Here is a 13,818-nt window from a genome sequence, read left to right on the forward strand (position 1 = left end):
GTTTGCATGATTGATATTAACCTTAATATCTCGCCTACATGTGTGAAATTTAGAAAGCTCTTAACAACAATAAGAATGCATTAAAGGTAAAAGTCTGATAAAAGTCAAAAAGTAATGAAAAATATCAGTACAGTTTGTTGCACTTGAGGACAGCTAGAAGATGAAAAATAGTTGCATTTGTTTAGCAGACTAATTTGTTGGCTGTTGCAGACAAATCATTGTCATTTGGTGGAGCTTAAAGGAGATAGAAATGACTTGTGCTGAATGGTCAGTTGCATGTCCAGCATTTTGACAGTAAGAACGTGATCTATGACAAAGATTGCTCTGGATCCTAAGTTCAGATTCCCAGTTGCAATATATATACGAATGTGTTGAACAAGAATAGTTCCTACCAACATGTAATTTGCTCCCTTTAGACTATCAGGTATATAGTAACTTGAATTTTTAAGTTTTTGTTTGCATTTACTCTGTTTCAAGAGAAGAAAAATATCTCTTTCCTCTGGTTGACAGCTGTGTAAGTCATCGTGAAGGAAATAAAGAAAAAAAAGAGGACACAATCACCTTGACTATGTATCCTCACATCCTGCTTCCTGTAAAAACCTGATTCCATTTTCCCAGTTCCTCCATCGCTGTTGCATCTGTCCTGATGATGCTAACTTCAACGACGGAGCTTCCGAAATGTCCACCTTCTTCCTCAATCGAGGATTCCCCAGCACTATAGTTGACAGCTGGGTCTGACCCATTTCCCACACTTCAACCCTCACCCTCTCTTTTCCTCCCCATAATAATGAAAGAGTTGCACCATCCCACCTGCATCCAGATCCAGAGGATCATTAGCCACTATCACCATCACTTCCAGTGGGATACCACCAGCAGACACATATTCTATCCCTTCCCTTGTCAGCTTTTCTTTGGAACCATTCCCTTCAGGACACCCTGGACTACTTATCCTTCATTGCCAACATCCCCCACAACACCTTCCTCTGAAACTACAGAAAGTTCACTTCCTCCCTCCTCAGTATCCCAGGGCTCAAAATTACCTTCCAGGTGATGTAGCACTTTATCCGCACTTGTCACAATCTAGTCTACTGCATTCGCTGCTCACAATGTGGTCTCCTCTGCATTGTGGAAATGAAACATAGACTGAGTGATTGCTTTGCAGAACATCCAAGTTCTGTCTCAAAAAATGGCCCTGAGCTTACAGATCCTTGCCACTTCGATACACCATTGTGTTCCCTGGCCAACATCTCTGTCTCAGGCTTGCTGCAGTGCTTCAGTGAAGCTTGCTATAAGCTGGAAGAACAGCACCTCTCTTTCCTCTCTGAACTCTACAGCCTTCTGGACTCAATAGCAAATTCAACAATTTTAGGGCTTGAGGCACTGTCTCCCACGCCCTTACCCAACACACACACACGTCACTAGGCATTGTTATCATATGGTCTGCTATTACACACAATCCCATTATTCGCCATAAGTAGTCCCTATTAATAGTTATTCATTGTCCTAGGCTGACCATAGTCCACTCCTTTTTCTGTCCAACTGTTCCTCTATCACTTTGGGCTTTATCATTCACTTCTTCCCCCCCTCACCACCACCTATCTTCTGCACAAAAAAAACTAACATTTCCCTTGCTACCATCAGTACTGAGGAAGGGTCACTGGACCTGAAACGTTAACTCTGATTCCTGTCCACAGTTACTATCAGACCCACTGAGCTTTTCCAGCAACTTCTATTTCTGTTTGTTAAAAAAAGAGAAATTTCTTTATACAGAATTGTTTGAACATGTTACAAAGAACATGTGACTGGGATTCCCTTGCAACTTTCGAATAAAGCAGAAAATACAGAGCTCATACAAGAGAGCATGGTTTTGTGATTAGTTTAAAATTCAATAGCAAAGTAGTGCAGGAAGGTAGTATCCCTAGTTATGATGAGATTAGATTACCTACAGTGTGGAAACAGGCCCTTTGGCCCAACAAGTCCACACCGACCCTCCGAAGAGAAACCCACCCCCTATATTTACCCCTGACTAATCCACCTAACACTACGGGCAATTTAACGTGGCCAATTCACCTAACCTGCAGATCTTAGGACTGTGGGAGGAAACCGGAGCACCCGGAAAAAAACACACAGACACGGGGAGAATGTGCAAACTCCACACAGACAGTTGCCCGAGGCGGGAATTGAACCCGGGTCCCTGGTGCTGTGAGACAGCAGTGTTAACTACTGAGCCACCATGCCGCCCTGACTTTGGATCCATGTTGCACTGAGGAACCTGATGGCCAAGGAAGATACATTCATAATGTGGACAAACCATCGAGTATAAACTTGTAAATCTTTTCCACATGTGCTAATAGCATAATTAAGAGTGGCAGGGATTTGTGGTCAACTATATGACAGAAAGAAAGGTGGGGCCTCTAGCATCACTATTCATTGCTACACGCTACCTCTTGCACTGCTCAGAATGTGGTCTCCTCTACATTGGGGAAACGAAACAAAGACGAGGTGATTGCTTTGCAGAACACCTGTGTTCTATTCCAAAAAAGGTATATTGCCACAGCAACTTCGATTCCTTGAGTGGCCAGTGTTGATCAGTTTGGTGTCAACTACACAGGGTTCAATTTCTCTTCTGGGGTAGGTTTCAGACTCAATGCAGCTACCAAGGTCCCCTTCATTATGGGGTCCCCAGCAGCCTGACATGGGACATTAATTTCATAGAAGTTGCCGTTCCAGTATATATTTTTGTGGTGGCCAGTAAGACATCTCCTTCATTCAAGACTAAAACATTGCCTTTAGAGGGAGGCAATGGAGGCTTAAGTTAGGAAGAGAGAAACACAGGAAATGAAAGCAGAGTAGGTTGTTCAGACCATTAAGCCCCCACTGCCAATCAACAGAATCACAGCTAATCCTCCATCTCAATGCCAATACATCACCTTTCTTCCCAGAAAGGTATCTATTTATTTCTTAAATACCTTCAGTGATTCAGCATCTACAGCCCTTCTGTGGGAGGGGATTTTATGTATCCACCACTGTCAAAGTGAAGCAATTTCTCCTCATATCAGATCAAAATGGCTTACTGCACACCCTGAGATTATGACTCTTTGTTCTGGATTCCACCCCAGTCAGGGGAAACATCATTCCTGCATCAAATTCATAAAGCCAGAATTTTATGTTTCAATAAAAACCCCTCTAATTCTTCTAAGATCCAGTGATCTGATTTCTCCTCTAATGATAAATCTGCCATCCCTGGAAACAGTCTGGTGAGCCTTTGCTGTATTCCCTGTATGGAAGTGCATCTTCTCTTAGTTAGGGATTCGAAACTGCACACAATACTACACGTGTGGTCTCAACTTGGACAGTACAGTTCCTGTGTGACTGTTCTCAAACCCTCTTGTAATGAAGAACAACGCTTCACTTGTTTTCTGAATTTTTTGCAGCACATATATGCCTGCTTTCAGTGACAGGTGTACAAGGACACCCAGTTCCCTTTTTATGTCAATACTTCCCAATCTATTACCATTTAAGTAACACAGCTGTCATTCTTCCGATAGAAGTAGCTAACTTCTTCCAAATCATGCTAGAGAGAGAGGGAGGTAGTGAAGAGAGAGAGATGGCTGGTGGTGATTTAACCTGAGAGTCACACTGCCTCAGCTGAGGGGAGAGGTTGAGTTCTCCATGGTAACCTCAACCACTGCTAGAACTGAGCACATGTTGTTGACGTCACTCTGTGTTGTGAGCCAACTGTCCAGCTAACTGAGCTAACTAACTGAGGAGCAGGAGAGTCCGTGTTTCGAGCATAAACGCTTCATCAGGAATGAAGGTCTATGACCTATCCTAAGAAAGTAACTCAGGTGAAGAGCGCTCCTGATGAAGAGCTTATACTCAAAAAGTCGACTCTCCTGCTCTTCAGGTGCTGCCTGACCGGTTGGGCTTTTACAGCACCACATTTTTTGATTCTGATCTCCAGCATCTGCAGTCCTCACTTTCTCCCTGAGCTAACTAACTCCCTATATTACATATTACAAATATTTGTCCACTCATTCAAATTACTATCTTGACACTTCTTTACTTCCTCCTCACCTCTTAACATACACAATTCCACTTAGTTTTGTGTAATCAGCAAACTTGAAAATAATACATTTGATTTCCATATGCAAACCATTGATCCATATTGAGAATAGCTGGTGTCTAAGCGCTGATCACTGCAATATCTCAGTTGTCACCACCTTCCACTCTATGAAAAACCCATTTATTCCTACCTTCTGTTTCCTCTCTGCTCAGCAACTCTCATGTTCCATTCCTGAGAGTGCAGCAGAAGGCCTCAGAATTGGACTGAGACTCTGGAGTCTATTAGGTGCTGTGTCAGCAGGAATCTATCTGTTACAAACATGGCCCATGATATTAGCTGGACTTAGGTTGAAGGAGAAAATTGCAAGGTTGGAAACTTCCTTACCCACCTTGCCTCAATAATTCTGAGGGGCAGTTCCGGTGGGGTATAATAAAACTTACTGACCTGCTCAGCAACCTAGGTGGAGTCCCAACATGGAACCTCGACCTGGTTACTGGAGGCAAGGATCTAGTAGCTGGAAGAGATATGGCATCAGGAATGAAGGTCTGTGAGCCATTCTAAGAAAATAATGCAGGTGAAGAGCATTGGACACCCCAGTGCCATCTCACCAAATCTCCTTAGTCTCATGGGCTCCCAAGATTATCATTGTGTTGCGAGTTCTCGCCAGGTTCATGCTAATGAGGAACCTTCCCTATGATCCAATAGATCCTGTTGGAGAGTCTTGGCATTTAGGGGAAAAGCCCATCAATTTGTGGGCTCTGTGAGTTGGAACTGCTTCTGGGTTCAGAACTTGCAACTCATTGAGTAGGAGACACTCCTTGGAATTTCATCAAGAACACCCCTTTATTTGGCATGGAGATAGGTTCTCTGTGCAGTTAAGTGCAGCACATAGGCACTCGCAGTTGGAGGCTAATCAGAGACGTCTTCAGTTTTCAGGAAGGGACTGACTATAACTAATGGTAACTGTAAAGGTGCTTTATCTTGGAGGTCTCCCCTCCACAATCTCCTTAAATTGTCTCTGAAAGTGAAGCAAATTGAGCTAGGTCATGATTGTGTTCCATTTCGTTGTCTACATTTGTCTTTGAGATATTATGTTAAAAGTATCCTTGCAAAAGAAGCATACTTAACCATGATGCTACTGTTATTGTTGCCCTGATCTGATTCTGTCCACCTCATTGCTCCTTTAACCCTGTCCAACAATCTCCTCATCCCACCCCACTACCACCACCACTTTTCTCTGGATTTGGAAAAACGCTGAAATGTTAACATTAATACAACTGTCTATGTACCTGTTTCACAACTGCTGAACACCCCAACTTGCACATGTCTGAATTAGAGATGATCCCCCTTCAGATTTTTCACAGGTGTAACTCTATGTTTAAGTTCAAATGTAAGGTCTCTCAGGCGACGTTTACTTATATCTAAGTTTGCAGCACTGTGTTTTCCTGTTTGTATAATTAGCACGTTTACAGTGCTCCGCGAGTGATGATCACATGCAGCAGATGTGCTCAATTAAGACTTTATGAGAATTTGTTTAACAAATAAGTCAAATAACGAGCGAAAGGGAATGAAACATTGTTTTCCATCAGCTGGAATATGGCACATTATTACTTTAATGGAAGCCTTCTGAGAGTTTTTCTTTTCTTACTTGCCAAAAGTTGTGAACAGCTTCTGTCTGAATTTGGAATAAGCTCCGCAGGCTAGGCACTACAAAAGTAAATCTGCCCTGGAATGTCTGCTGCTTCTTAGTTGATCCTACCACTCACAGTCAACGAAAAGCCAGATGGAACTATTGTTCTGACCTGCAGACTCACTAGATTGAGTTCTGAATGGACTTAACCTTTTTTTACTTAATAGCAATTAAAAGTAATTAAACATTTAATCTCTAAAATACAAAATTTAACCTCAGCAGCAGAATAGTACATTTTTCTTAAACTCTGTGTAAATGGGTGGATGATTTAAAATTTCACTCAGCGTGTTACACATTGGAAGCTTCTATTTTTTTTAGAGAGCATATCATCACAGTTAGGAGAAAGTGAGGTCTGCAGATGCTGGAGATCAGAGCTGAAAATGTGTTGCTGGAAAAGCGCAGCAGGTCAGGCAGCATCCAAGAAACAGGAGAATCGACGTTTCGGGCATAAGCCCTTCTTCAGGAATGGCTTCCTGAAGACGGGCTTATGCCCGAAACGTCGATTCTCCTGTTCCCTGGATGCTGCCTGACCTGCTACGCTTTTCCAGCAACACATTTTCAGCTATCATCACGGTTACACAATATATTACCAGTACAGAACCAATATTATTTTCTTGAATTTGTAAGTTATTTATGCTTTGCTTTAGATATCATACCATTGCATATTCAAATTTTGGTCTCATCAAATAAAATGTATGAAAAGATAGTTAATGATTTCCAACCTACAGAAAAAAAATTAAAGCATCAGCAAAAAATGATCTAATTGGTTCATTTATCTCTTGGAAAAAGAGTCAAGGTGACCTAAGATTAAAATTATGAATGCTTTTCATAAAAAAAGATAGGGTGATTGCACTTATTGAAGAGTGAAACCAAAAGAATAGAATTGTTAGTAAGAAATTATGTAAAGAAATCAGAAGACATTTCTATCCTCAGATAGTGATGAAAATGCAGATCTTGTTACAACACTGAGTGAAATTTGGAACTGACATGTGGTAACTAAGTATCTGTAGGTTATTATATATTAAAACCATCACATACTGTATTCAGCTTCTTGGTGGCAAGAACTTTAGAGTGACTAAGAAGACAAAAACAGGAAATATGTCTTGCCCTAATTGCTACTGTTTTTCTTTCATAAGAAAGTCATTTTGAAATGAGTTAAGGTCTTTTGGTGAATCAAGTCCTCTGCTTCTACATTCTATGGAAAACTATCCTAGTGAACCAAAATCCGTGTACAGTTTATCTAAATTCTAAATGAGGTGAGAGGTGTTGCTGGAGAAACTCTTGAATTACAATTAAATGCTCTTTAATGTGTTACACATCCAACTATTATAATGAATTGGAGGTGCCGGTGGTGCACTGGGGTGGACAAAGTTAAAAATCACACTACACCACGTTATCATCCAACAGGTTTATTTGGAAGCACTAGCTTTCAAAGAAGCAGCAGTGCTCCAAAAGCTAGTGCTTCCAAATAAACCTGTTGGACTATGATCTGGTGCTGTGTGATTTTTAACTATTATAATGAATCAGAGAGGCTTTAATTGGAAGCTTTAATAATCCTAGCTATTTATTGAATTAAAATCAGAAAGAGAATACTCATGTTTTAATGTCTTATGATCATCACTGCAGTAATGCTAAACGTAAAGGGTCTTTTAGCTAATAATCAGGCAAACCAGACCAAATATATCACAGACAGCACTGAGTTGAATGACTTTTGGCTGTTATTTTGAGTCAAAGTAGCTCCCTGTTACTTGATTTTTAAATTGATCTGAATTAGACAACCAGCAATAAAGACAGAAAGTGCTGGACAAACTCAATACTTTTAGCAGTATCTGTTATTGTTTTGAGTGCCGTGAGTTTCTCCAGCACTTTCTGTCTTAATTTCAGATCTCCAGCATCGGCTGTTCTTTGTTTTAGTTTAGACAATCAGCAACTCTGTTTAATATTTCATCTGAAGGATGGCACCTCTGACATAAGGTTGCAATAAATTCATTGTTGCACCTGCATTATGCATTAGCAATCCTAATATAGGTCTCCAACTCCTGACTTTCTGTCTCTGAAGCAGGATTCTACTAACTGTGAAAAACTGAGATACTGTACTTGCCACAAAGTTTTTTGTGCCATTCAGGAGCTCTGGATGTGATCAGTGTTTGTTCACGCAGAAGATTGCAATCAAGAACATTGGACTCCAATAAATACAAATTGAAAAAAATTTGCTTTGAATTGTGGAAATCTTAATCTGAAGCCAAGTAGTGATATTATTGCTGAAGTATGTAAGAAGTAGAGTGATTGATCTTTCCCTGCACTGAAGCAGTGAAACTGTTGCACTGCAAACCAGCAGCATTTGAGCCTTTTGAAGGAGCTGGAATTGACATCTTTGCATTGCAGGAGTGAGCTCCCAGCCTGATCTATGCATTCCACTCCCGCCTGTCGTGCTCCACATTGAATGCATGGCTGTGGATGAGAATGGGAGTAGAATGTATTCTGCCTGGAACTGTGGAAGCAGCTAATAGTGATGGTGAGGTGTAGTTTAATGAAACCTTTGTCATCAGTAGCCTCACCAATAGCAAGTCCAAAGATGTGCAGGTTTGGTGAATTGGCCGTGCTAAATTGCCCATAGTGTTAGGTGCATTTGTGAGAGGGAAATAGGACTGGGTGGGTTACTCTTCGGAGGGTCAGTGTGAACTTATTGGGCTGAAAGGCCTGTTTCCATGCTGTAGGGAATCTAAAAAAAAAATAAATTTATGAAGCAAACTTCATATCCCTGACCATCCACAGCGAAAGAAGATACTTATGAACTTTTGTCTTGTAGCCAAATACAGAGTAAGATTCCATAAGTAGCAATGAGATAGCCAGCTAGTCAATGTCATTTGTGTTAGTTGAAGGACAAATGTTGGTTAAGACAGCACCTTTTTCTTTTTCATCCAAACACAATGAGATCTTTTTATACATATTTGAACAGATACGGAGCCAACATGGAAACAAAAAGCCAAATGGCCACCTTCTGCCCTGAAATTACAAAACTGTGATGTTTTAAGGATGATACCTATGCAGCATAAGATTCCCTCAGTACTGTGTTACTTGCTGTGGCCTCAGGAACAATTGCCTAACTTAATGATGAGTGTTATGAGTGAGCCAAGATCAATAGCGTTACACTAACTGTGTAACATAACCCTTTCAAGAATCCCAGCAAGTACTAGTTCACTAGTTATTCAAGAAGGATTAAACAAATGGCACTCCAGTGTATCTTACTGATAGAACACTCTTCCAGTCTGTTTGACAGTTTATGGCTAGCATGATGATTAACAATTGTATTCAGTTTAGGAAGAAACTTTCACTGATGAAAAGCTTCATTCTATGTCATCATTGTAATTATTCTTGAGCAACTCCTGGTGAGGATGAGATATCCTCTAATTCACAAATTGCCATATTTGCTTATCAACTTGTACTGCTCTACAGTTAGCCTTGCAAAAATGACTTAATGGCCCGTTAAACCCATTGCAGAAAGTTAAGATTAGTACTTAGCAATGTAAGAACCTTTCTGATGAGGTGATTTAGGTTCCAGCAATACCAGTCTACCTATACATGTAAATTGGGAATCATTTGAACTGTGGGATCTCATGCTAACAGATCCCAATTTTTTCCAGAGATTATTGAAATTTAAAATATGTGTTTTTTTTAAAATTACTTACTCTTCACCAAGAGAATGGTAATCCTCAGAAACTCTCCCTCACAAAACATAGTTGAAGCCAAAATATTGAATATTTTCAAGAAGGAGTTAGATTTTGTGCTTAAGGCTAAAGAGATCAAAGAGTATGGGAAGAAAGTGTGAACAGGGTACTGAGATGGATGATCAGCCATCATCATATTGAATGGTGGAACAGGCTCAAAGAGCTGAATGGCCTTCTCTTGCTCTTATTTTCGATGTTTCTTTCCATCTTCCTTTCCATCTTTCTCAATCTTGTCTTTCATTTCTTTTTCTCTCTTTCTGGACTTTATTTGACTTGACTTCATCATCTTCCTCCATCAGGCAATTAAAAAAAAATTCTCATTGTTAATGGAGATAGACATTGAATCCACCATCCACCAAGGCCCATGAAGACCCGTTGTTTCTCATTGCATTACCACCAGCTCACACTTTTCAGATAATAAAACTGAAGGATGAGGGGAAATGTTCAATAATTGGGTGTGTAGACTCCAGTAACTTTGGACTGATATTGTGTTGATATGACAGATAAGCATCCTGAGAAGACACTATGTCCGGAATGTTAACAGAGTGCTGATGGTTCTGCGTTGTGTTTCCAGAATTTTCTGGTTTCATTTTAATTTCCAGCATTTGCAGTTTCTTTTTGATATATTTCATCAAGCACGCTCTGTTTATAGTGGAAGGGATGGTTTTATGAGTCTCCACCACAGGCGGGCGAGGGCACCTGCTGGTACTAAGGACTGCTAAAATTGCCCCAAGGATATAACAGGAGGAAATGAGGTTTTAAGCCTTGAAGGGGGTTATGTGACTAAAATAAATACTGTGTCATTCAGCAGGAGCTATGATAAAGTCCAACGTCTTCCCCTGGCATATATAAAGTAAATGTTGGAATGTTTTGAATCAGTAACTATTTGATTGTTTCTAGTCTTCCGATTCCAGCTAAATTTCTGAATCTCCAGCCCAGCTTTCAGAAGTTAAGCACTCAAAACAGGCTGTAAATCTGACTAAACGTTGCTCGCAAAAGCAAAATATTCCACATGTACCAGTTTAATGCAAATTAGATGCCTGTAATTAGTTCTAGAGTGGTAATTTAGTGCACAAAAATAATTATTCAAAACCTCTTTTTTCCAATTAATGCCCAAGACAGAAAAGTCTGGTTTACCCTTCTCCCCCTCCCTAAAGAAAACAAAAACACTGTGCTAATGTATCATTATATCATCTAAACAAACTTCTAAATAGCCAGGCTGTAAAGAAAATAATGTAAGCTGCATTCCGTCTGAAATAGTTCTCCTTAAGAGTTACTGAGCGAGAAGGACATTGTGGTATGTAGGTTTCACATTGGTTATTTACCTTTTGCTAGTGTATTTTCATGTTTGTTACATTGGTGTGTGGTAGACGAAGGGATTTTCCAAAGTTTTTCTTGAATTTGGCCATGGGAAACAAACTGGCAGGATTACTTTTAACACTTCAATATTCTCAAACCAAAGTTTCACATGATAAGACAACTCCAGATAAAGGTTATGGCCCCCTCAATGGATAAGGAATCACATTACTCACAAAACAAGCACAGTATTCCCAGTACCTGAAGCTCTGTGCCAGCAGTCTGGAAGATAGTACAAGATAATGTGTGAAATGTTATCAGCTGTGGCTCAGTTGGTAGCTCACTCATCTCTGAATTAGAGGCTAGTGTGTTTAAATCCTACTCGAGAAACTCAAGCAAAGAATGTAGGCACAGTGTTCAATGGAGTACTGATACATGCTGCTTTGTTGGTGTGGTCTTTCAGATGAAAAGTCCAAGCAAAGCTCCACTGCCTGCTCGGGCAAATGTTATATATTCCTATGTACTATTTTGAAAAAGGAGAGGGAAACAACACTCACTCCTCCCAATATATAAACATAAACTCACCATCATCACATAGGGCTGCTCCTTCATTAGAGAGAGGTGATTGGTGGTAGTTTAAGCTGAGGGTCACCACACTTCAGGCAAGGGGCAAGGTTGAGAAGGAGAGTCCTTCGTGGTAACCTCACTTAGTGCTGGAATTGAACTTACACCTTGCCTTCATGCTGCATCACAAACCAGCTGAGCTAATCAATCAATCATGAATTGGTTGATATAAGCTGTATTAGCCAATATATATCCCCCAACTATATCACTAAAACATTATCACATTTGCCAATTGTGGGGGCTCAAGGTGTGTAAATGAGCTGCTCTGTTCCTTACATCAGAACAGTGGCTACAGTTCAAAAGTGTTTCATTCATTAAATATGCTCATGAAAGGTATTATTTAAATGTAAGCCTTTGCTCAGCAGATAATACAAGCAATAATGGACCAAGCTAGCTATTGTTATGGACAGAAGGTGTCTTCATTAGTTCCACATCCACCAAAGTATAAGAACTATGGTTAGAGATCGTGATCAGTGAGTTCATGGTGTAGTGATTTACATGGATAAGGATGTTGAGGGTGACTTCTGTTATCCTTCATGAACTGGTTGATATAAGTTGTGTTAGTGGTTTAAAGAATAACATGACTGCATTAGGGAGTGAAAATAGGAAAATGTCTTACTTGCTATCCAGTGTACCTGACAGAGAAGCCTTAATGTATAGACATTGACTGAGGAGAAGATTATGCTCAGTGGTGTTGTCCTCCACTGTTGATCTCTACCATTTGTTATCCATGCTCAAGCATGACCTGGCTGAGGTAACAGAGGCAGAAGGTGGAAGAGAAATTGAACAGGTCTCACAGCATCTGTGGAAAGGGAAACAGAGTTAACATTTCAAGACCAATGTTCAGGTTCCAAAGAAGAGCCATTGGATCTTTGTTTTACTCTCCGCACAGATGCTCCAGACCGACTTTAGCTTTAAATTATGGTGTTAATGGAGACAACTGGCACCTGGGAAACTATACCCCCGCTTGAATATATATATTATATTTATAAAATGTATATGAAACTGTACCCGCCTTCAGGAGAAGAAAATAGGAGAATTGGGGGTTGAGTAAAAGATTTATTTTAAATGAGCCACTGCCTCCACTAAAATGTCAAGCATGTATTTCAGATGAATACATCTTGCGTTCACACCTTTTTAATTCACAAAGTAATTTGGTTTTGAACTGAATCCTTCAAATGATATTTGGGTGTTTGTGTCAAAACAGCCCGGATGACATGAAAAAGATAGCTGGGAGGAGTTGCCAGGCCTGACAGTAAGAGGGGGCGAATTGGCATAACAGAACTACAGTGTACTCAGAGGGAGGTTTGATTTTGTTGTTTGTTATGTGCTGTAAGCAGAGTTGTTTTGTTCGTGTTGAGACAATAATAACTGAAGTGTTGTCTCCTGTAGTGAGGTCTTTACCTGATGTTACATGTTTCATAAGCTTGTTTGTGCAGAAGTGATTCCCAGCCTGAGGCACTGGGTAAATCTCATTCTCACCGCACTCTTCCGCTGTAGTTTGCAATATGGATTTTAAACAAAACTTGTAAACTTCCAACTGTGCACGTATAGGATTTTTCTGGACTTCAACGTTTTGCTGACTGTTTGTTCCCCCTTGCTCCCTCCCTCCTCGTTATATGGACAGGAGTCAGAGATTTCCCTCCTGGGCTATAGCAGAGTTTTGAAATTTTCACTTTACTGGTCGATTCAGTGACGAACTAGTGCAGTACCTGATTTCTACCATTAAGTGCTGTCAGTGAGCTATGTAAACAGTTTGGCAGCTCCCAAAGGCAGAAACTGTCAGAACACTTTGCAGAATTAATGTTTAAGACATTTTTCTCACAGTTATGATGTAGCCCAAAGCAACAGCAATACTTTTTAACACTACCTGACCTGCTGAGTACTTTCATATCAATGAAGACCATAGATCTGACTTTATCATTAGCACTTGTGTCCGATAGAAAGTATGGCACAGTTTTAATACTCTTCATTGTTTTCCTTTCAGCCTAAATTAACTTGTCTGGAGACACTGAATTTAGGTCATAATCCATTGAACAATGAAGGAATCCATAGACTTAAAGAAGCATTGATAGCTAATCGATCAGTCATTCGTCTAGGGCTGGTGTCAACAGCAATAACTTGTGAAGGTAATATCTTGAAATGTTACATTGATCATGATCTGTCAGTGCATGCCATCAGTATCCCCCAAATGTGACTTGAACTTAAGGATTTAGCACAAACTCACATTAACACAAGAATCCTGAAGTTTCAATCTGCTATTCATTGTTAGCCACTGGCTGTTCACCATGACACCCCCACAATGACCCCATCACTACCACCCCCAGCTCCCCAAACCCTCCCTGTCAATCCCTGAGCCAGCATTCAGTGAAATCAACTAACATGATGAGAATATCAGTGTTAAAAAAAAATGA

General features: G+C 40.2%; 1 protein-coding gene across 3 annotated transcripts in view; it reads left to right on the plus strand.

Annotated features, from left to right (window-relative positions):
• The window catches only part of LOC122553415 (protein phosphatase 1 regulatory subunit 37), a 266,984-nt gene that overhangs the window by 112,270 nt on the left and 140,896 nt on the right, over window positions 1-13,818 (plus strand). For all 3 annotated transcript variants that reach the window (XM_043697155.2, XM_087989667.1, XM_087989666.1), the window contains one exon: window positions 13,392-13,533. In XM_043697155.2, the coding sequence (XP_043553090.2) occupies window positions 13,392-13,533 (142 nt within the window). The remainder of the gene's footprint in view (window positions 1-13,391; window positions 13,534-13,818) is intronic.

Source organism: Chiloscyllium plagiosum, unplaced genomic scaffold (assembly GCF_037043375.1).
Source record: "Chiloscyllium plagiosum isolate Xiang-an unplaced genomic scaffold, Cpla_swu_hap1 HiC_scaffold_8, whole genome shotgun sequence".
Lineage (NCBI taxonomy): Eukaryota > Metazoa > Chordata > Chondrichthyes > Orectolobiformes > Hemiscylliidae > Chiloscyllium > Chiloscyllium plagiosum.